This window comes from Acromyrmex echinatior, chromosome 16 (assembly GCF_024713525.1).
Source record: "Acromyrmex echinatior isolate Ae372 chromosome 16, ASM2471352v2, whole genome shotgun sequence".
Taxonomy (NCBI): domain Eukaryota; kingdom Metazoa; phylum Arthropoda; class Insecta; order Hymenoptera; family Formicidae; genus Acromyrmex; species Acromyrmex echinatior.
Window position 1 is genome coordinate 5609921 of NC_141867.1, and position 25321 is coordinate 5635241.

Below are 25321 nucleotides of genomic sequence, written 5' to 3' on the forward strand. Positions count from 1 at the left end.
TAACAGTGTTAAATATTTTGTCAATTATTATTTCATTTGTTCAGCTAAACAATTAATTTATGACGCTGCTATTGTAAATTATTCTGTGTTTTAAAAATTCTTTAAACTTAATATAATGCCGTAGTAATATAATTACGTAGTATAATGCCAATCATGGCTTGGTAAAATAACTAATACGATTTATTTAAATTAAAAAATAAGTTCCAAAAGCTTATTTAAAATATAAAATCATAGGAATCGATAAAAAATTTATACGACTTATTTAAAATATAAAATAGATTTGGGAAACTTATTTAAAGCACTAATTAAGAAATAAGTCAGAAGTGTAGTTATTTAAAATAATAAATACTAAATAACTCTTTTATATATTTTATTTAAAATATGTTCTTTAAATAACTTTATTTATCCCTTAATTTACACCTTAGTTTTGGGTATCCTTATTATTTAATTACTCGTTAGATCATTCTGAATTAATTTTCATCACTTTTACAAGTATATAAAAATTATTATACAATTTTTATATATATTTTGACATCTTTAGAAAATATTTGTTAAGTTGTATATTTATAATAAAATCATTATTTCATTTTTTCAGCTAAACAATTAATTTACGACACTGCTATTGCTGTAAATTATTCTGTGTTTTAAAAATTCTTTAAACTTACATATAATGGCTCGGTAAAGTAACTGATACTTATTTAAAACAATTAAAAAATATAAAATAGATGCGGGAAACTTATTTAAAATACTTAAATAAAAATAAGTCAGAAGTGAAGTTATATAAAATAATAAATACTAAATAACTCTTTTATTTCTTTACTTACTATTTCTTTACTTTATTTCTTTACTGTACTTTATCAGTTTTTTACCGATTCCTACGATTTTATATTTTAAATAAGTTTTTGAAACTCATTATATATTTATTATTTTAAATAAGTCGTATCAAGAAATCATGATTTGAACGTCATTATTTAAATTTGAATATAATTTCTTTAAATCAAATAAATTTTATTTAATTAAAAAAAAAAGTTTAAATCAAAGCAATTTTTTTTTAACTATATAACAAAGAAAATTTTGTTAAATCGTAGTAATCTTGTCGCTGGGTGTAAGTATAAATCATTAAAAAAAAGAACTGCAACATAAGAATATTAAAAATACCCCACACGAATAATTATAAATTACATTTAAAAGAACCATGCAATTAAAATAAGATTGAACAACCAGAGATGCCAAAAGCAAAGTGTGAAATGTATGACGATACCCGTTTGTTAAAATCATATAAAATACGAATGATGGAATAAAAATTATGTATAGATAACGCTAGTAGAAACCTCTTTTTATTTCTTGTCTTTTGATAGCACATTGCAATTAATACAAAATTTAAAATGATAAAATAAATGTTCTTGTAATTAAAATCCCTGAGATATTAAAAAATGTGTCGTAAAATCATTAATATAAAATATGAGATATCTCTTAATGTAAAGGTCAAACTGATAAGATCAATACACAAATCATTCTGAACCCTATAACTTCTATCTGATATATTATATTTTTCTGTAAAGCTCATATTTTTTTAAATTTGTCATGGTTTTTTAAATTTTTCACTGTTTTCCCTATCTTATATAATTTAGGCTATCTCCGAAATATTCGTTTAATGCATTATCGTTGATATACGCATTATATTATACATAGACCATTCTATATATATAGTTCTATATAAAAATGAATGCAGGGCATAGAAATCTGATAGAACTACCAAAAATTGTCGCTAAAACTGTTACAAACAATCAGTAAAACAATTTTCAGCAAGTGACATGCTATTGTTAGATATTAAAAAATTAAAAAAAAATATGTAAAGATCGGATCTATTTAAAAAAGATTATAGAGCACGGAACTCTGCTATGCTGGCAATGAAGCCTTCTTTGATATATAATTTTTATTTGGAGCCTCTTGATTATTTAAAGAATCTTCAGATACAAGCTAATACCTATACTTTGTCCTATTCCAATTCGTATAAGATTTGTTCCTGTCAGCAACATTAATGCAAGTATTTGAATTAAATGTCAGTTTAAACGTCAAAAAATATAGAATATGATGCATATTACATACAAGTTAGGAAAGTAAGTAATTACTAATATAACAAAGTTATAATTATATCAGTAATTACTTATATTAATATTTATAGAAAATACGTGCACAAATCTTTTTTTTGCATTATCGTTACTGACGTGCACATTCACTAACCTATTGCACGTGCGACATAATATAGTACAAAAATCCATTTTTTTTCCTCCCATGAAAAAATCAAAGAAATTTTGAAAATAGATGTAATAAAAAATACCCGTGTCTGGGCGTTTTACCAGATTGAGTCGTTAATGTTTTTTATGCAGCCATTTGTCGTATTTGCTTCATATTGGCTTTTTACAATTGTTTTAAATTATATAATAATTTTTTAAAATAAATAATTGACGTTTTTACATGTGAAATTATGCGATAGGTCCGAAAAAAAACTAACTGAGGATTATTTTTTTTGTATATATTCAAATTTTTAATAAAAATAATTATTATTATACAAAAAAGAGAATAATAATTATTATTATTGTACAAAGAAAATATATGAAAAAAAATTCTCAGTTATTTTTTTTTTGTATTCGGACTCATCGCATAATTTCATATGCAAAAACAGCAATTATTTATTTAAAAAAATTATTATATAATTAAAAATAATTGTTAAGTCAATATGAAGCAAAAACGATAAATGTAAAAAACGTTAACGACTTGATCTAGTAAAACGCAGAGACACGGGAGACATTTTTTTTCATCTACTTTTAGAATCTCTTTGATTTTTTTATGGGAGGGAATGTGTGTTGTACTGTATAATAATCTAAACGTATAAATATGTAATTAATGCACACATAATATGTGTAAACGTTTATTATTTCAAAAACTACTGCTTAAAATAAAAATAAAATAATTTTTGTAAAAGAATAAAACTTTTTTACTTAATTTTTCGAGATTCATATTATAGTATTTTCATTTTGCATACAGTGCTGGCAACTAAAATTGCAACAACAAGAAAGACATGAGATATATCAAATTGATATTTACATGGCAAATTATTTATAATACATGTCTTGGATACGTAATTTTGAATACCCTTATGCAATTTATTGTGAGTGTTTTCTAATATTAATAATATAATATTGAAACAATTGTTCATATAAAACGTATTATGCTACGTAAAATTTGAACCAACTTTGCAGAATTAAAAGAAAAAAATAAAAAAAAGGGAAAGAGAGAGAGAGAGAGAGAGAGAGAGAGATTTTCAGATCGTTACATGTATTTAAAGAGGTTGTAAAACAAATGCAATGTATTAAGAATTACTTGAAAAAATTACAAATTATTCTAAATTGCATTTCAAAGTAATACAAAAAAATTTGATCCTTTGGATCAAAAGTTGTTTCAATAAAAAGTAAGTTTTTTTTAAATTTGTACTCTAATAGAAATATAATGTATTATAAAATAATGTATGATAAAAATCTCAATTTTTTTATGTAAATACTTTATTAATTAAAAAATATTTATGTAAAGTTACAAGAGATGCAGACATTAATTGTTCAATAAAGAAATAAAATATTTATTTGTTATAAATTAATTGGTGAATCTCAATGAAATTTTGCATAAGTCATTTTTAGTACTTAACATATTTATATAAAAAAAATTTAGATTTTTATTATTATTTTTAAAATTTTTGTTTATAATAATAAAACTGTCAAATAAAATGTCAAATAAAATAAATCTGTAAAATAATATATAAAATAATATGTAAAATAATATATAAAAATGAGTTGCTCGATAAAAACAGCATGTTATAAACATAACTTTTACATGTTTGTTTAAAGCGTAAATATTAATATATGTGTTTTATGCCCTTACAATCTCCTTCAGTAAATATTGCACATTTATTCTATATTGTTTAAATTTTTTTCGGTCTTGCATCATCATTCAGTCTTTAACCATGCGAAAAACTATATTACTCATAATTGCCAAGAACGTTTATATGTGATACTGTTTATATAAGTAATTATAATAAAAAACGTTATGTATATTATCGTCATTATTGTTCAATTGGTTTAAACGGACGAATAGTTATACGGCAGCATTTAATCGGAATGCTTCGGTTTATCGTGGCTCTTTTTAGTAATAAAAACATTTGCAGTAATATAAAATACATATTTAAAATAAAATTTTAATTTAAAGTAATTAGAAAAAACAAGTTAACAAAAATCATTAAAAATTGCTATAGGATTTCTATGTAGATATGTTACGTATGTACATATTTTCTATTAAAATACATTAAACTTATTTAAAATATTATATACATTACGAAAAAAAAAATCGCGATTTATCAATCACATACCGACCACCTGATTATCCGATTATTGCAACTGTTAAGTTCATGAGATATGTAAGTTCAAAGTTTTTATACATTCACATAAATTAATGTTCACTTTTACATACATATATGCAAATTTAATATGTGCAGTCATGCCACTCGGACATGTAAATATTATTGCACGTTATTTATTTTAAGAATTATATAAATTTAGCCGATTCACTTTCTTTTCGTTTGTCGATATTTTATTTTTGCATATTAAATTATTTAGAATAGTAAATATATCTTACACATAATAATAATGCCAATTATATATATTATATATATATAAGATTATATATAAATCTATATAATATATATATACATTAATCATAATAATAATGCCAATTATATATATATTGATTAATATTTATTACAATCTTGTAGATTTATACAGAGTATTTGATAAGTAATGATAAAACTCTTGCATAGGAATAGAACTAAACTGTGTTGAAAAGTCCTCTACCATTTTACAATTTTTACAAAAGTTAACAAGATGTTAATTATTAAAAATTACCGAATATTGGTTTTCAATAATTTTTTATTCAAATACCTACTATCAAGTTTACAGAAAATCAGCAAGTGACAAAAATTGTTTATTTTCTTCTCATAGAGCTCTGAAAATTTGTTCAGAATTTTTTTGTATCGCATTTTCTTATGTTGATAAAAATAGTTGCTAATATAAGAAAATGCAGTACTAAAAAGTTGATAAAAAATTCTGAAAAAGTTCTTAGAGCTCTATGAAAACAAAAAAAAATTTTTGTCTCTTGGTTTTTCTGTAAACTTGATAGTACTAGAATAAAAAATTATTAAATATTTGATGATTTTTAATAATTGATAATTATTGCAAAAATTGCAAAATGGTAAAGAACTTTTTAACTCAATTTAATCCGCTATACCCCTATGCAAGAGATTTATTATTACTCATCAAATACCCTGTATTTGATAACACTTATTCGAAACAATAATGGACCAAGCGTAGGATTTGGAGCGCAACAGTCAGAGCATTTGGAAGAATCTAGTGAATCACAGCCTTAATGATATTCCAGATAGCATTTATCACGTTATTTTATTGTCATTTTATGTAATGTACTGTCAAAAATGTCATTTTTAGATAGAATGACGACAACGAAAATAGAACTTGAATTTATCAACACCATATTTTTCGGTTGTCGGATTATTTAAACTCGTTATCGAATATTCAGATCATATTGAGATCCGATGACAGGAGCTAGGCTTAATTTTTTCAAATGTAGTGCTTCATAAGAGTAGTACTAGAAATCCTTTAATATTTGAAGTGAAAAGTGAGTTTGAAATGAATAAAAATAACAGATATATAATTATTTATCTCTTCCTTTTTTTTCTTACTTTTTCTCACTTGTCGTAAATGTACGAAACTATTGAAATTATATACCGAATGGAAGAGGCGATCGGTCAAAAGACCGATCTGCTTTGGCCAGATTTTTATTATAATGTTTATAGAGAGCATAACAAAATCAGATAATTTGCGGGAATCGAAAAACATGTTGTCATATAATACGGATTCTACTGCACTTGTCATCATATTGATATCAATATAATGTTTCTGATATTTTATCATCAAGAAACACACAAAAATATGATCTTACTATTTGGAGCATCATCGATTGCAAGAGTTAAATCTGTATGAAATGCAACATTTTCATTATAAAAATTCTAAGATTTCTGTATTTGTATTATCAGTAATAATGTTAATTTGTATAGCATTTAAACTATTTTACACATAAAACTACATATATAATATAACATCCAATAGTTTCAGAAAATAATGTTATTCAGCAAATTTAAATAATTATTACATAATATTATATTATATTACATATATTATATTAAGCTATATAACTGTAAGCATTCGCGTTTTATATTTGATAAATATTCAATTTTTAAATTTTAATAAGACCTGTATAATTATTATTAGTAAATTACATTATATAAATATTATTACTTATATCATTTTACAATATGCTTCTCAGAATCATATTTAGTACCTATAATGGGACAATTATACAAATCAATATGGAGTAAAGATCCCAATCTTTAACCAAATCCAAAAGTACAATTTGACAGATTTTTGCTGAGAAGAACCGAAATCATCACCCTTACTCATATATATCATTCAGTGCTGGACGACATAAATGTATCGGTAAACAATACTTTTATATATTTTTATATTTTTTTGTATAATTAGTTTGCGGAACATATTAAATTTTACGTCAACGATTTACTGTGTTGGAAATTAAAGCAAGCTGTTGAACTAAATATAGATTTAATGAATGTCGTAAAAGGTAAACGTCGAAGAAATAGTAAAATATATATATTACATATTGAGTAATGAAAAGTAATTCGTTACTCATGTAATAAAGTAATAATTAGAGTTACTCTTTTTATATTTATAATAAAATATAATAAATTTAAAAAATATATAAAATAAAATATATTTATAAAATTAACTATTAAGTTAGTTAGTTACTAGATAGATAAGTTTAACTATAACTTAGTTATACTTTTATATCTAGTAATTAACTAATTTAATAGTTATTTTTATAATTACTGTATACATTTTTCAAATTTATTATGTATTTGGCTAGGAAAAATTTCTTCGTATTTTTTAATTCAAAATTGTATATACAACATCTTCGTCAAAAATAAACAAAACTTAAATTTAAAAAAAGAGTTTGAAATCTTTACTTTCAAAAGGTTACTATATTTTTTGAGTTTCTGTGAGTTCGATAATTTTTACATTTAAGAAACTATGAGCTGATAAAGATGAAAAATTTTCTTTTTATTTTGGGGGTCTTTCATGTGCCCCAAAAAAATTTACGAAAATTTTCGACTACCTATGAAACTACTAATGAAAGCGACTACTAATGAAAGCTTGAAGCTTTCCCTACAAAATCATTTTTTAAAACTATTCCTATGATTTTTTTATTCCTCAATTATTCGCGAGTTAAGTAAAGGAGCATTTTGACTTCGATTACTCATAACTTCAATAAAAATCATCATACCGCAATTTAAAAAACAGATTCTTAAAGCTGAAACTTTGCTTTAGCGAACGATATAATTGTAATGAAAATTTCGCAACAAATGAAAAACTTTAGCAAAAAAATTTTTTTAAATACGAAGGAACTTTTTCCCCGACCTAATATTATTATGTGCACTGCGTTTAGCAAAATAAATTGTTCAATAAACAATCAGTTAAATTAAAGCGTATATGCATCTAGATATACAGTAATTAATCAAATTACTATATATCTGTTACTTCAATAAAAACATTAATTTACTTCACTTACTAATCAGATACGCATCAACGAAGTTACATTTGCAATGTTGCTATGATGATTTTGTAACAAAAAAAATATGAAATCTCAATTAAAACAGAGCAGAAAAAATAAATGTTTTTAAAAATTTAAACAAAAAATTGAGAAATTATAAAAAATTTACTAAACACAAAATTATATTGAATTATATAATAACCATATAATTTTTTAAATATATAGTTTTTATAAGAATTGAATTTATTAATTCATCATTCAGTTATCCCGGGAAAAAATATTTTTTATATAAATATATAAAATTATATAAAACTATATATTTAATTTTATATATTTGTATATAAATGGAAATATTTTATATATTATAAATAATAATTTATAATTATAAATAATTTCATACGTAAGTTTATGCATATATGTATATAATTATATACAATTACATATAAAATATGTCCATTTATATTAAATTATATATAATTATATACATTTTTATATATTTTTTTATATAATTATATATAAAATATTTTTCTGGGGTTTATAAAAATATTAAATTATACATTTTCTAAAAAAGATCTTAAAATACATATTTATAAAATTTCAAAAAATAATTAAAAAATAATCCTCTTTTCATATTATCATTTTTAAATCAATCTAAAATGAAATGACTAAAAAATGAACAAATGAAAAATGTTGATTTCATATAAGCAAAATATGATATTTACTGCAAGGTTGCTCCGTCAGTGCTCGTGGTCTCTCAGACCTCCTCCTCCTCTAAGAATTGGGTTGACATCTTCACAGGACACTCGCGTAAAACACTCGTGAATAATAAAATATAATCGCGTGCGGACTATAACTGAGTCCGATAACTTAAACGGCACTCCCGAAACGCGCGACGCGACGAACCGGCTGCGGTTCGTTCAAGTAAATCGGCGGAGAGGATACGTTAGCTTCCCCGTTGGATTTTTACACGAAGAGAATGATTTTACTCAATATCTAAAAATTTATCTAGATATATTACATTCAGATATATCCGAAAATTTTTAGATATTTGAGAAAAAAACGTTCTTTTCGTGTAAATATCCTCTGAGTACTGAGCCCTCCCACTACGTCAAGGTGTACCCGTGAGAGGGAAGATAATCTGAAAAATGTAATATATAGCTATTATCGATATTACTATGCAATCGGTTAACTTTTAGAAACGAATATCACGTCTACAATTCTCATTGCGAAATAAAATCAAAGCAGATAAAAAGACTGAATCTTTTACTTATACATAAATGATGTCTGTAAGATATGATTAGAGTCTAGAATGAAATAGACTAGAGATTAATAAAAAAGAAAAATGTTATTTTTATTACCGATAAATAGTTACGGTTAATTTTGAAACGGATCTCTGTATAGGATCAAAAGGAGCACAAAAAAATTATTAAATTATTAAACTATATTCATTGTGAAAGCAGGATTGCGATTTTTTTGTACGAGTATTAACATTGCTTTTTTTATGACTCATGTGTAATACCGTTCGTATAATCGCGAAAAATGCTAGATATAATACGATAGTTGAATTTCATGAATATTCACATAATACGATTGCTAGTATGATTAATTATTCATAAAGTTTCGTATTATATTTAGCATATTTCGCGATTACGTTTCAAAAAGGAATGTAAAGAAGAGCAACATGCAACACGGCTACTTGTTTGTACGAGCTTCGGTAAGAGAATAACTGTAAGGTAACTACGCGTAAACATGACGCGCCGCTCCGTGCCACCCCGTGCCACCCGTGGCGTCAACACACTACAAGGTCGCGCGCGCCGATCGTCTAACCGTCGAAATATTAATGCGTATTACAAAATTGGTAAAATAATCTACTCGTTTTAATATTCTTCGATGAATATTAAATATTACACAATGCTTTATTATACGATTTATGTTTTATTTCTTTACGCACAATTCATCTATTCGTTACGCACAACTCATCTATATCTTAGGCCGGTATTCATAGTGTTGGAACTTATATTCAAGATCGTCTTAAGTACAATTTTAAGAAATCACAAATCAGAGGGCCGTATTAGTGTCTTAAGACAGTCTTGAAATAAGAACGGACTATGAATACCGCTCTTAGATATCTCTAATTTATATATCTCTGTAAATGTATAACATGAAATACCCATTATTACATTTATGTGTTATATAAAAATGTTTTATAATTTAAAAACTGTTAGCGTTTATCTTTATCTAAAGAATGTATAATTATTCATCTTTATTTGAAAGTAAATCATCAAAGAGAGTAATAAAGATTGAGATATAACTCTTAGTACACACCTTAGTTTCGAGCAACATTACTATTTCGGCATCCTTACGTAATTAATCGTCAATTCGCGTTCGTGGATATCTAATTTTCGTAGATTAATGCGCGATATCCGGAGCGATCGTACCACACATTCGTCTTCCTTCGCGCTCGCTGAGCGAATGCCAAAGTGATGACGTAGGGTCGCTCCCCCTCGCTATTCGCCTGTTTTCGCCGCGCGACAACCCCCCCCCCCCCCCGCCGCGCTTTTCGCCTGTTTTCGCCGCGCGACTCTTCCCCTCACTTTTCACCGGACACCGTTTAGATTATACACAATTATTAGGTATGAAAAATATTCACGATTTATTCAATTATTCTCATTTTGACAAACGGATATTGTCATACATTTCGCACTTTACTTTATGGCATCTCTAGCCCTTGTTAAATCCTATATTATAATATTTGCGCGGTTATTGTAAACGTAATCAGTACTTGTGTATGCATGGTTGGAATATTTTTGATATTTCAACATTATATCTTAATTTTTATTATTCTTTTAAGTGATTCGTAAATAATTAAAAATTGATAATATTCTATATATCCTTTATATAAAGATACGCAAATTTTATTAATATTGCGGAATATTTTGCGCTAAATGCAGCTTTGGCTAACAGTATTAAATATTTTATCAATCATTTATTCATCAATTATTTCATTTTTTTAGCTAAACAATTAATTTATGACAGTGCTATTGCTGTAAATTATTCTGTGTTTTTAAAAATTCTTTAAACTTGCATATAATGCCAATCAAGGTTCGATAAAATAACTGATTACTTATTTAAAACAATTAAAAAATATAAAATAGATTCGGCAAAAACTTGCGCTTGATTATCCACGCGATTCTCATTAGCCTTGTTATTTGTTAACTTTTTTTATTTTAAAGATGAAAAATATATTTTATTATTATTATGTATTGCTCATTTATTTAATATGATCGCGATTAAGTTATTCCGCTAAATTTATCAATCGCGATAGGACATGATTAGGAGAACGCGGCATTAATTGTTGCGTTTAACAGAGAATTACTACATTACTACATTAATTCATTAATTCAATAATAATTAGGTAAGAATACGGGTGGAGATAGGATACACGATAGGTACAAATAAATAAAAATATGAGTAGGTAGGACATGTATAGGTAGGAACTGTATAGGAACAATAAGTATGGATAGATAGGGATAAACACAAAATAATAATAAATTATTATGAATAAAATTAAACTCTTAAATAAATTTCGCGATCGAGTAATTAAATTTTATTTTAAAAGGAACGATTATAATAAAACTAAAAGATATAATAAATCTAACTAATAAACTATGTGATATGTAGATAGAGATATATAGACATTATACGTTTACTAATTAGAAAGAAGGGATTAAAAATTAAATAAATTTTTAATTTAATTTTAAATCTTATTTATTGTCAGCATTCTGTTCCAATTATCAAATATGAAAATAAATCAAATTATAGGTACATAATTTTAAATTTCATTGAATTTTCAACTCCTCCGAAATTAAATTTTTGTAAATTCTTTGTACATGTACAAATTATTTAATTATGTTAATATTGTAATTAATTTTATTATAAATAAATGTATGTATAATAGTATTAGATACGTAATATAAAATTTATGTAAACCAGATAAATGCTATTATGTTTACTTTTGTAATTTGCGAAATAATTATTGGTAAATTATACATCTATTGAAATGTTTATATCCACTGAATATATCTATTCAATACAGATAGCATTTATCTTGTCGTAGTAAATCAAATTTATCGTTGCTTTATAGACGTAAATTATACAAATCGACGAAACATGTGATAACAAAAATTATTTTTTAATTTAACAAGTTTAATAAATATTTAATTTTAATACTTTTTTAAATTTGGATTTTATTTTGAATATCAAAAAAGTCATTTTAATAATTTTGAATGATTTCTAATTAAAAATTTGATGTTCAGAATAATCATCAATTTTTCTTTGTATATTTAATATACAAATTTATTATTTAAATAAGTCTGTAAAGATTAGAGCTTTGACTAATGTAATGGTTAAATATTAACTTCTTATTTATTTTTTGACATTTATATTTTTAACATTACAGAGAATTACAAGTATATCTTAGTGATTAATTTATTATATGCAAAGACCCCCCCATCCCTTATGTCAGATGGATGCCAGTGAATGCGTAAATTGTCTCGATAGAACACTCTTGAGCCGTGCAAGAACTTTAGCTAAAAAGAACAGACCTAATAACATAGATATTCGCCTTAATGGAAACGTCAGATTCCTGAGAACGTACTTAAAGCTTGTCTTCCCGCCAAATTTCTATCACACTTGTTTATAATATCAGCTTCACTTTACTCATTATTCACTTCAGTTTATTGTACTTTTCTGAATATATATATATATAACGTATTTTATTGTAATTCATTGATGAAATGGATGCTGCTCCCCAACAAGCTATTTTAGCACGTGTGCGAGATGAGGTTGGCGTCAAGTGTCAAAAATTGTTTCAAGATTTTCTGGAGAGGTAATTTCTCATAAAGATTGAATATCTTTCACATCATAAATGATATAAATTTTAGGATATATTTTCAATTTAATTTGACTTGCTTGGATTAAAGTTGAAAATTAATAATTAATTCTCTCTTTATTGATCATTTTTCTATCACAGATTTAAGGAATTTGAAGTTGTTAAATACCTGGAGCCAGCTAAAGAACTTATCAGTCCAGAACGATGTACACTAGAAGTGTCTTTCGATGATACAGAAGCATATAATCAAATGCTTGCTACAACTATAATTGAGGAATATTACAGGTTTATAATCAGTGATTATTATCTTTTTTTATTTATGAGAAATAGAAATAAAAATTATCTTGTTATAGAGTATATCCATATTTATGTCAAGCCATAAGCAACTTCGTTAAAGATGTGGGAAATTTACCAAAAGATAAGGAATGTTATGTCAGTTTTACTGACGTACCTATTAGGCATAAATTAAGAGAATTAAACACATCGCTGTTGGGTACTTTGACTCGTATATCTGGACAGGTGGTACGAACCCATCCTGTTCATCCAGAATTAGTCCTTGGTACATTTATTTGTATGGACTGTAATGCGTATATTAAAAATGTAGAGCAGCAATTTAAGGTATAAAAAATAAATATATATATATGAAGGTTTAAATATATTTATATTATGTATAAAACACATCTGAATATCTTTGATTCAGTTGTTTTCAATTTTCATTGTTTTCAGTTTACAAATCCAACAATCTGTTCTAATCCAGTTTGTAGTAACAGACGCCGTTTCTTGTTGGATGTAGATAATTCAATATTTGTCGACTTTCAAAAAGTGAGAATTCAAGAAACTCAAGCTGAACTTCCTCGAGGTTCTATACCTCGCTCTCTTGAAATTGTTCTGAGATCTGAGATAGTTGAGACAGTGCAAGCTGGTGACAGGTAGATTTAAAAATACAAACGTTTTAATATATGCAAAATTAAAATTGAAAACTAATAAAATCATTCATATTTTTACAGATATGATTTCACTGGAACTCTTATAGTAGTACCAGATGTAGGAGCATTAACTTTGCCAAGTGCTAAGGCTGAAATTGGACCAAGAACCAGAAATAATGAGCAGAGGGAAGGTGTAACTGGTCTTAAGGCGCTTGGTGTTAGGGAACTGACATATAAAATGGCATTCCTTGCCTGCAGCGTTACTAATACGAGTGCAAGGGTAAACAAAAGCAAGCACATGAAATAAAATATATGTCTATGTTTTAAGAAAAATATATATTTGATTGATCTTATATTGTTTCAGTTCGGAGGTACAGATGCAATGGAAGAAATTTCGCAAGAAGCGATGAAGAAACGGATGACAGAAGCAGAGTGGAATCGGATCTACGAAATGAGTCGCGATAGAAATTTATATAAAAACATAGTTTCTAGCCTCTTTCCCGCTATACATGGCAATGACGAAATTAAGAAGGGAATTACACTGATGTTTTTTGGTGGTGTAGCAAAAACTACAGAGGAGGGCACGTCGCTGAGAGGAGATATCAATGTTTGCATTGTCGGCGATCCCAGTACCGCCAAATCTCAATTCCTCAAATGTGTATCCGATCTTTCGCCCAGAGCAGTTTACACATCTGGAAAGGCATCGAGCGCAGCTGGTTTGACGGCTGCAGTTGTACGAGATGAAGAATCTTCGGACTTTGTCATAGAAGCTGGGGCGTTGATGCTCGCGGATCATGGTATCTGCTGCATTGATGAATTTGATAAAATGGATCCAAAGGATCAAGTCGCGATTCACGAAGCTATGGAACAGCAGACAATTTCAATAACTAAGGTATTTAAAATTTACACAATGTACAAGGAACTTTGATTTATTAGATTCCACGTTTCTAGGCTGGTGTAAGAGCAACTTTAAATGCTCGAACTTCTATACTAGCAGCAGCAAACCCCATTGGTGGACGATATGACAGGAGAAAATCATTACAGCAGAATGTACAATTAACCGCACCTATTATGTCGAGATTTGATTTATTCTTTGTGGTGCTGGACGAATGTAACGAAATTGTTGATAACGCAATTGCCAAAAGAATTATAGATTTACATTGTGATAACTTGAATGATCTTCAAGTGGTATACCAACAAGATGAGATTATCAGATATATCAATTTTGCTAAACAGTTTAAACCCATTTTAAGTCAGGTAAAATACATTGGAGTAAATTACCTGGCGATATCAAAGTTATATTTAGCTAATTTTATTTTTAGGAAGCTGCTGAGCTTTTAGTCGAAAATTACACAGTTCTCAGACAAAGAACAGGTAGTGGAAGTGGTAAATGGAGGGTCACCGTGAGACAGTTAGAGAGCATGATTAGATTGTCTGAAGCATTGGCGAAAATGGAATGTATGGACGAAGTAACAGTGAAGCATGTGAAAGAAGCGAAACGATTGTTACAGAAAAGTATAATTACGGTAGAACAGCCTGATATAGATCTCGAAGAAGGCATGAACAATGAAAACTTAGGTATGGATATTGATGAGCCACCACCGCTCATGGCAGCATTTAACGCAGGAGGCAACGCAGGAGATGATGATGCACCACCTTCAACACGTACGTCTGCATAGTTCTTTTACTGTATATAAGGGTAACATACTTATTACATATATTTAAGTTAATATTTACTTTTACTAATTGATTAGCGTCTAATGGAACGTCGCACGAACCGTCAAAGAAAAAATTAACTATGACCTTTGAGGAGTATAAAAATTTGTCGAATATGCTAGTTCTTCATATGAGAAGCGTGGAAGAGAGCGAAGGTACTTTTATTATATTGAAATAACAATCACTATTACCACACTTTTTATTATATATCTATCTGTTAAATTTTTATTATATATCTATCTGTTAAATTAATATTTTTTAATAGATGACACTAGAGGTGGCATACGGAAATCCGAATTAATTGCTTGGTATCTTGATCAAATACCAGATCAACTAGAGTCAGAAAAAGAGTTACTAGATCAGAAAAACTTTATTGAAAAGATTATTGATAGACTAACATATCATGTATGTATCAATATTTTCATATATTTTATAGTTGATATATTTATACTTTATAATAATTTATTGCAAAATTTTATTTTTAGGATCAAATTATAATACCTTTAACAACGACCAGCTTAAGCAGTAGAGATGGAGAAGATGAGAATCCTTTACTTGTTGTTCATCCCAATTATGTCATGGATATGTAATTTTAAGAATTGATGTGCCTAGAAAAAAAAAACAATTTATTATTTTATAAAGAAAAGCATATGTTTTAAAAATATTATTTTATCTTATATATGTATGTAATGTATTAATATTATATTTTTTTACTTGAATTAGTATTATGAACTTTACAGAATTATAGTATTTTCAACTACTGACGATAATAAAAACATTTTTTATAGCATCGATAAAACATTCATTCATTCCTTGTTATCTACTTAAACACTTTCTGGGGGGGTTTATAAATAACTTGTTTGCTATGTCCCATATTTAACATTGTTGACACCTGAAATAATTCGATCTAATTATGACATGCCGAGATATAAACAATACCTTTTTTAAATAAGAATAGATCTGTTTTTTCATAGTGTCAAAATTAAAATGTTATTTATTTAAATACATACTTATTTATAAATGAGATACCATAAAATATACAAAGTAATCTCGTCTGGTATCTGTTTCAAGAATACTTTAATTATCATGGTTATAAGTCATAATAATTAACGTATGACTATTTGCTATGATGCGCTAATTAACACACATTTCAAAGCTTGAAAATGAATCTGTTCTAGATTGAACGCTGAAATCAACAGCAGCTTCAGTAACTTCAATAGATTCGGATTATTTTAAGTATACCTACGATATCAAAGAAGATGTTTGCAACACTTTGTCTATTTTAAATGTAAAATTTATAAACATAATATGTACATTTTACATTTTTATAAAGCCGTTTACAAAATCAGTAATGAAAATTTGTAAATTATCTTAAAAATCTTTTCATGTTTGTAGCAATTTGTATTAAAATTTAATTATTTATAGAGCTTAACGTGATTGGCAGACTATGTTACTTCTATACATTCATCAATACAATTTTAATGAGGATATATATAGCACATGCTTTATCGCTGCTTAAATGTACACAAAGTATGTAACAAATGTCTTAACTGTTTATGTAGAAGTGTTCTGTGCAGTAATTAGGAACGTCACTTCGCCATTTGATGTTACGCGATGTCTGCGCAAGAGGTATCGACAGCAGAATTGCGACAAGTGAATATTATTTGAAGTTTATTATATTTAAGTGTGTGAAAGTGAATTTCACGATGACATAAATCCATGATAACGTACAAAATTATATCATATATCTCCTGATAACTTCTGTTTGTGCTTAATGTTATTTCAGTCATACGAGAAGTATTCATAAAACATTATTATTTTCATCGAAAAAATAAGTTTCACGATTTATTTTTATTTTGAATATAAAATATCCTTTTAGTTAAAAACTTATCCTTTAGTTAAAAACATTTAAATTGCATATTTCTTACAAATCGTATTTTTTTAGTTGCAAATTTTAATGGTTAGTTTAAAATTTGTAATAAAAAATATGACATACATTGTTTATTAAATAAAATTTTCCTCTTATTAATAAAAGAATTTAATTTTTTTTTTATTGTGTAGAAAGTTGTTATGTGCATAAAAAGTGTTTATTAATTGTGTTAATTCCTTCTTTCATAAGAAAAAAATAAAATAAATCAACAGGAAAAAACATGGGTAGCGTGCGTAGGCGACTTTACGATTTTGAAGGAATTCTTTGCACACAAAAGACGACGAATTTGGCACGCGGTGCAATTACTTGATGCTTTTCTACGTGGATTTGGACAGGTGAGTGATAAAATCTGAACGTATTGTAAATATATTATTTTTTATAATGTTACAATTTGCGTAACTTGTGGTTATTTTTGAATGAAAAGCTAAGAAATAGAAAGATAGATATAATGTGAATAGAATAACTTTTATTATTCTATTTGAATTTTATGTACTGAAAATGACTTAAATTAAGGGTCGAAACGTTTACATTATTGAGGATAAATTTTTTTTTATACGCATGACCTAATTCTAACTTTTATAAGTATTCTTTTGAGATAATTATGTATCTTCGTCACATTTGAGGTATTATTATAATTGCGTGGGATAAACATAAAAAGGAATACTAGAAAATTCTTTGTAATCCTTATTAATAAAAGAACAAAGAAATAATGTCTCATATTTTTATAAAAAAATTACTTCATTGTTATTAAAGAATGTTATATGAAAGTTTAAAGAATGTTATATGAAAGCCGTCTTATGAAAGTTGACTCTTCAAAAATGATTCTTCTCGATGAAAAGAATTCAGTATTAGCAGTAAGATCGTTACCTTTTTATGCGTCACCGCTGAAATGTCGCACAGGAATCGCCAGACATATCTTTAATTAACGTCAATTGGTTTTAATTAACGTTGCAGATTGTTTTTGCGAATAATCCTCTCAGCGGGCTGCTGGTAATAGTTACCTTGGCTGCGGTAGCACCAGGTACATTGGCGTTGTCTGCGGCCACCGCCGGCCTTGGCCTCTTACTGTCCGTGGTATGTTTTATTAATCATTAGTCGCAATGTCAAATGGTCTGTTCTTGCCAAAAAATGCAACTACGCTTTTTTGCCGCATTGCGCCCAAGAGACGGACGGCTTGTTTCTATTTCGCTATTCATACGCGACGATGCATCGTGACGAACGCTCGCTATCTCTTTTTCATCTCTTTCGGACCTAATGGACCGTTTGCGTGCACACGAGGAAAAATCACTGCAATGCGGCACCGCTTTTCGCCTGATAGCGACTCGAGGAAAAGTTCCAGCGTGGAATTCTCGTTACGATCTTAACGCGATTTAAGGATCCTTCGTTTTTTTGCAGCTCATACGAGAACCCGACAATATTGTAGAAAACGGATTAAGCGTCTTCAATCCTGTACTAGTTGGAGCGATATCGTATGCTCTGATACCGCAGATTTATGGAAGTTTCGATTCCTTCAGCTTTTTGCTTGTGCTCCTGGCGACGATACTCAGGTACATCTGATTATTTCATATTCTATGAAGTATTTAAAATATTATATAATAATACGGATAAACCGTAAATACGACACTTTATAATTGTAAATTCTATCGATTAAATGAACTCGAAATATACGTATCACGAAAATGATAAACGATAAATACCCTCCCGGGAACAATGTTCGAATAAACACCAGTACAGGTATGCGTGTGAAATAATTCTGCATATAAATAACAAATTATTTATTTATAAATAACATCTTAATGGCGATACTGATATTTAATTAAGCTAAAATATACGCAAATTAATGTAAATTGATGATTATGTTGTCAGAGAGAATAGCAGTTTGTATACATTGATGCATAGTTGCACGCATAATAATAAGCTTTAAGCCAGAACTTTATGAATTTACGGATAACGTTATGAGTTTAGACAATACCGAGTTAAACGTATAGAAACTAACGTGAAACGCATCGTGACAGTCTCGATTTGAGATTTCGAGCAAGATATCTGGAATAATTTGCGACGGTAGATTATGCGGCAAACTGGATTACCAGAGTTAGTCGGAGTTCACTTGTCATCCACATTGCGGCTGAGCAGTAACATTCGCAAATTTTAACAGCTCCTGTTAATGTTTTCCAGTGTTTATCTCACGCGGTCCCTGAGAAGCGATAAATTCTCATGCACAGCATGGCCATTTAACTTGGTGGAATTTGCGTTGATTTTCGCCCTCTCAACGCAGAATGGCGTGGACACGGTAACTAAACCTGTGGAACCAATGTTTGAAATGGTAAAGCAATTTTATATATGCTTGATATATTTATTAGTTAGATATATACATTATTATATAGAATTAACGGTAAATAAATTTTATTAAAAATTATGAATATTTTAAAAAATGCTATAATTTTAGATAGAATCAATAAATATGAAATGTTATAATTTTGCAATTTATGAGTAAAGACTAATGCTTTTTTATCTAAAGAAATTAAAGCTAATATAATAAAAATCGTTTAATGATAATCTCCGTATTTCTCTGAAGTCAACGGTGCGTCTATTAGATTCATTTAATTATAAATTTTTTTGTCAAAAATATCAAATGGTTTTATTTTTTATATTACATTTGCAAATTTTATTCTTATTAAAATATACTTAATATTCATTCTTTTTTATATACGAGTGTCATTTTAAGATCTTAATATTAATTAGTGTTTTTTAATTAGCATAAATTAAATGAGCCTTAATGAGATCTGTCAATAATTGTGTTACAAATTTTGGTGTCAGCTCCGGGTTAAATATATATATGTACAACACACACACACACACACACACACACACACACACACACACACACACACACACACACACACACACACACACACACAAATAAAATAAAAAGAGGGGAAACATAAGACTTATGAAACATGCAAAAGACACTTTACTTATAAATGCTACCCTCATTTAAAACAACAGTAAATAAATAATTGAGATAAAATCACAATTTTAGGGAATGTCGGTCCCGAACGAAAGCAAATTTGATGAGAATAGGGCGGAGGCTTCGGCGCGAAATAAAATTCGCTTGGAAAAGCGCTCTCAGTATTCAGACCATACATATTTGACGTGCCTTCACGAGGGAGAATGCTATCCTCCGTGGGTCGGAGCATGGCTTTTCTCCGTATTGATCAAACTCCAGCACGAACAACTCCGTCGACGATAACTTACCTCGGCTCGGATTTATTTCGCCCTAACTAGTCGCCGGTTGTTTGTTTTAGTTAAATATTGGGCAAGTTCTCTTCGCGTTTCTCTTTTTCGCGGCCTGTACGTTTCTTTCCCGTTAACAAACAGCTCTACAACAATGGAATATTTGAAAATATTGCTCAGTTGGGTGGTTCTGTTCACTTATATGTAAATATATTAACTTCTCATACATCGTGCCATTACTTCTATTATCCACCAGGATTCTCGCGATAATGAGAAAAATTAACTTTGTACTCTTGTTAAACTTTATGATACGCTCATGTACGGAAAATTTAATGGTAAATAAGGAAATTTGTAAAAATCGCAAGTGCGTGTACTTCCTTTCTCATCTAAAAGGTGAAAAGTTTCTTCCTCATATTACAAAAATTTATGGCCGAACTGGATGCGCGCGTGGCGAAACATAAATTACTTCTCCGTGAGGCATATTTCATCATAAAATAGTTTGAATCTTCTCTACACTCGTCGAATGACTGCCGTGTGCATTTCTCTATCATACGCGGGTTATTGTGCAAGACTTTCTCATTGTTTTCAGGACAATGCAACAAGTGAGACAACGACAACGGATGCTGCCGGATTCTACGAGCAGAATGCGACCAGCGTTTACATCGACTGGGGAATGGTAGAGTTTACTCATGTTCTACTTTTTGAAACTTTATATTCTTGACTTTGCATATATATTAGCATCTCGAGGGTCTTAAGAAGTACTACAAAGCTTCATTAGTTGCACAGTTTCGTACGTCAGAACCCGTGATTACTTTGCCAATTGTAAATACGCTTATACATTATATAGTCAAATCTTATTACATAACATATTTTAACAAACTTTTTGAAAACAATTTTTATCGTTTAATTGCTTTGCATTTCGCTACAATGAAAGCCACATATATTGACACTGTGATTTTGTAACGGATAATGTTGTACATGCATACGTCAAGGCACAGCATTCTTTATATCTTGATACAGTTACTTATAGATAGACGATACTTGTAACTTTAGATTTATTGAATATTGTTACAATATTGAGAGACATTTGTTGGAACAGAATCTCTTTTGTAGCTGCTCAGAATAACTGTGTGTTTGTGAGATATAATAGTATAAAAGTAAAATGGAAGTAAATATATCCATATCTTCTGTTGCTCGAGGGAAATGTTGCAAAAGGTATATAAATTGTGATATCAATCTATTTGCTTGTTCTCAAAGTTAAATCATATTTCAGGTTGTACGAGGCAGCGTTGTCTCCGCGTCACAGCTGTTCGGAGTCGATAATGTGATCCTTGGAGTTATCATATACCTGGCAATGTTAATATACTCGCCTGTAACAACCGTATTTTCGTATTTCGGCGCTCTTTGCGGAACATTCGCAGGTATTTAAATAATTGTTATACGATATTTACACAAAAAGGAGTAGGAAAGTATATGTACGATAAAAACGATTTTGTTGAAAGATTTAAAGTTTTACTGGATACAAATCAGAAATATGATTTTGCAAATGTAAATAATCATTATCGATGTATCTTTGCCTGTTGAACAAAGCCTGTTGATAAAATTTAGCTAGTATGTCAATTTTGAAAAAAATGAGACAAAAATGATTTTGAGGATTTCATATAGCATCAGCATCAAATTTTTCTTTAAATTTTATTAGTATCCTATAAAAATATCAACTTTTAGTTTTAAAATGCACTTTGATTCGTTTCGATATAATTTTTCGAGATATTTCAATTTAAAAATAGCTCTTTTCCTATATGTAATACACGTTTTTAACGTATTTAATAGGCAAAATTATCGGAAATGATTATTCATATTTAGTTTATTAAAATGTACATAAAATATACATGTATATTAAATTATATATTCGTATTGCAAAAAAGGTCAAATTTTAGCGGACAGCAATTTTGGAGTATCAAAATAATTTTGTCAGAAACCCAAACTGATTGCTAGAATATCAAAACTTTTTGCAATATTGCTCATCATTTTAGTTTCTAACAAAATTATTTTCAGAATTTTAAATTTTTCAGCGAAATTGTTCTTTATATGAGAAGAGGAGAAGAGGAGAAGAGGAGAGATGAGAGAAATTGTTGATCTTTGCACATTTTTAATATATGTTCAATGAAGCATAGAAAGTGATTAAAATTTGCTGAGTGAATGCTGTCACGAAGGGAGGAGGGAGCTGAAAGCAAGAGCATGTTTTTAAGTAAAAGCGTGAAGAGATAAATTATCGTTGACATAAATTTTTCGTTAGGCCTGGAACTCGGAGCAGATAAACACAAAACCTACAGCGGGATGTGGGGATACAATAGTCTCTTGACCGGAGCTGCTTTGGGTGGAAATCTGTTGGTGCTGAACGGCCAAACAGCCGCCGCCACCATTATGGCGATTATTTACACTCCACTCCTGCAGTACGCCATAGAATCGATATTTGTAAAAGTGACTGAAGCCTCTCTTTCTTTCTACTCGATTAATTCGTAATATCTCGCTGACTTTTACATTTTATCGATATTTTAGATGCAGTTACCGGTGCTGTCGCTACCGTTTGTGATAGCGACTTCGTTATTTCTTAAATTGAGTGAAGGCAGGGAGGATCCAACGTTTCCGTGGCCTGTATCCTATACCTTCCCTGAGAAACAACGTTATTATTATGTCGTACGTCGTGCATTTCAAAAGGTACTTCTCTCCCAATTTCATATGCTCTCTCGCAAGTCTCTCTCTTTCGTCACACTTTAAATATAAAATTTTATATTCGCGATGATAGAAATCGGGATAAACGGCGTACTTTATCATCGTGGCTTATTTCAAATTCCGTCTTGCCTAAACCTGATTTGTGACTGAAACTTCTCTCGCGATAAGATGGCTCTCAGAACCCATCAAAACCACGCCCTACAAGAAGGACGGAAATTGATTTCTGCCCTACTCTCAACTTATGCGAAGGTTTAATTGTCTACCTGACAAATCAGAGCCCAAAAAAAAAAGAAATAGAATTATCGAATCTGATGTTATAATTATAATTAATAATAATCCAGTAAAAAGTTCGAAAAGCTGAAAGAGGCAGATTGAAAAATTTATTACTAAAATTAAATGTGGACGAAATGTATAATTATTATCTTTTTATTACAAATAATGTAAAATTAGACCATACATTATAAATTACATATTGAATAAATACGAACTTAAAATATGTTATTTAAATTTATGTATTATTATAGGAAGGTACTGCGGAAGAACTTGAGCTCGTCACCGGGAATGAAAAGAGACTAATCCCATCAAATAATTAACAGCCTTTTCTCTAAGTAATATATAATTATAATTTAGATTACAATAGTAGGTATTAATTTTAAACATTTTTCATACCATCATAATCATTTAAAATAATCTTTCACTTTTAAGAATTTATGTGTACAAATCACTCTTATTTTTAAATATTTATGACTAACAGTCGATCATTTAACTTCATTGAACTTGCTGTGTATTTCTGACAATGGCCTTCAATTTAACTAACGTCAATCCAATAACCGAGTTTGCCATTTGTATCTTCTTGAAAAGGAATTATCCTTCTGCCAATTCGATCATGCGGAATAGATAAAGTTATTCTTGCGAAACTTGCGAATATATACGTCTTTCAAGCATCAACGATTGCTAGTAGAAATCAGATTTGTATTACGCAGATGGACGAAAGTAAGGTAAATGTAACTACTCTTTTGCATCCTGTACAATATTCTTTATATAGATCAGTAAAGATATTTTAATTTTAATATCTGACTGATCAAATTATGTATTTCATGCCAAATACATTGATAAATACAAACGGTTGGTGATTTTATTCTTGGACTACTATTTTTAACTTTAAACTTGCGACATATTTCTAGTTTTACAAAGCATCTCGATTATATTTTCATATTGTACCAAATTGTAATGCTTAATATTTAATTTCGATTTTACATTGACTTTAATTGTGGTCGAAACGTTTATTATTATTGTTTATTTATTATTATTAATACTAATACATACAAGTTTTATACATTACTATACTGTCGGCTTATATTGGCTTGCATTTCTGATTTATCAAAAATAATATGTTAAAATTTTTGAAAGCACAAGATGAAGAATTTACGAAAATAGATTGAGATACTTATAGAAAGTTATACATTGTTACTATAAAAAAATTCAAGAATTATTAAAATTAATAAATTCAAATAAATTCAATAAAATTAATTTGGTAGAATAATTTCATTTTAAAGAAAAAATCTCATTTTTCAAACCATGCACGTACGCTCTCCTTTACGTATGCAGCTTGCGCTAATGTCTTAGGAACGTTCTTGATTCCACCATGATTCTTCGCCGCGTTTCCAGATAATGGCGTACGTGCTAATCGTCTTATTTCACGTGGGCGATCCAGAACATAGGAGAGAAGATGATACATGAAGGTTTCTTCTCGTGGAAAGTGCTTTTTCGACGGGGTGCCTTTATTGAACTGCGAGAAGCTACAGGTCGATCGATGAAATTTATTTCGACGCTTTGGCTATCAAGGGTTATAAATTCGATCGCCAGATTTTCCGAAGAAGCAAAATTGCACCAAGGGAGTCATATGAAGCTCAATTGCTTACTGCTATTGGATATTGATTCTGGATTTCAATTCTCAGAGTCGCATGAAGGCAAGCTGTTGCGAAAAGTAAAACAAACAAAATTCGGCATATGAAGAAGAAAATCCAATTGGCATTCTTCCAAAGCGAAAGAATAAGTAGATAGCGACAATCAACCTACGAAAGAAATTTGTCCCGAGGATGTTTTAACAAAAAAAAGGTCAGCCTGAGGGCCTTCCTCGATGCT

The 25321-nt window shown here is 28.7% G+C and overlaps 2 protein-coding genes and 1 long non-coding RNA gene across 4 annotated transcripts; 2 read left to right on the forward strand and 1 right to left on the reverse strand.

Moving 5' to 3' along the window:
- Nucleotides 1-12388: 12388 nt before the first annotated feature.
- Nucleotides 12389-15904, forward strand: Mcm6 (minichromosome maintenance 6). The gene is made up of 11 exons (XM_011057899.2): nucleotides 12389-12634; nucleotides 12779-12922; nucleotides 12991-13255; nucleotides 13364-13566; nucleotides 13645-13843; nucleotides 13928-14455; nucleotides 14515-14820; nucleotides 14886-15228; nucleotides 15318-15434; nucleotides 15545-15684; nucleotides 15765-15904. The coding sequence occupies exons 1-11, from the start codon at nucleotides 12543-12545 to the stop codon at nucleotides 15867-15869; spliced, it is 2442 nt and encodes an 813-aa protein (XP_011056201.1). The 5' UTR covers nucleotides 12389-12542; the 3' UTR covers nucleotides 15870-15904.
- Nucleotides 15905-16082: 178 nt separating this feature from the next.
- On the reverse strand, nucleotides 16083-18299 carry LOC147907085 (uncharacterized). The gene is made up of 4 exons (XR_015547754.1): nucleotides 18211-18299; nucleotides 16831-18125; nucleotides 16290-16521; nucleotides 16083-16171 (listed from the first exon to the last, which is right to left on the reverse strand). It is a non-coding gene; the product is annotated as an uncharacterized LOC147907085 (long non-coding RNA).
- LOC105147112 (urea transporter 1) lies at nucleotides 16862-24296 on the forward strand. 2 transcript variants are annotated; one of them, XR_015547753.1, is made up of 10 exons: nucleotides 16862-16932; nucleotides 17422-17544; nucleotides 18164-18283; nucleotides 18605-18756; nucleotides 19385-19532; nucleotides 21033-21119; nucleotides 21717-21864; nucleotides 22740-22896; nucleotides 23003-23161; nucleotides 23701-24296. XR_015547753.1 is itself a non-coding variant. In XM_011057898.2 (10 exons), the coding sequence occupies exons 1-10, from the start codon at nucleotides 16894-16896 to the stop codon at nucleotides 23767-23769; spliced, it is 1230 nt and encodes a 409-aa protein (XP_011056200.1). In that variant the 5' UTR covers nucleotides 16862-16893; the 3' UTR covers nucleotides 23770-24296. The 2 variants fall into 2 exon arrangements, 1 of the variants encoding a protein (XP_011056200.1); XM_011057898.2 differs by having other exon boundaries at nucleotides 22740-22924.
- Nucleotides 24297-25321: the final 1025 nt, after the last annotated feature.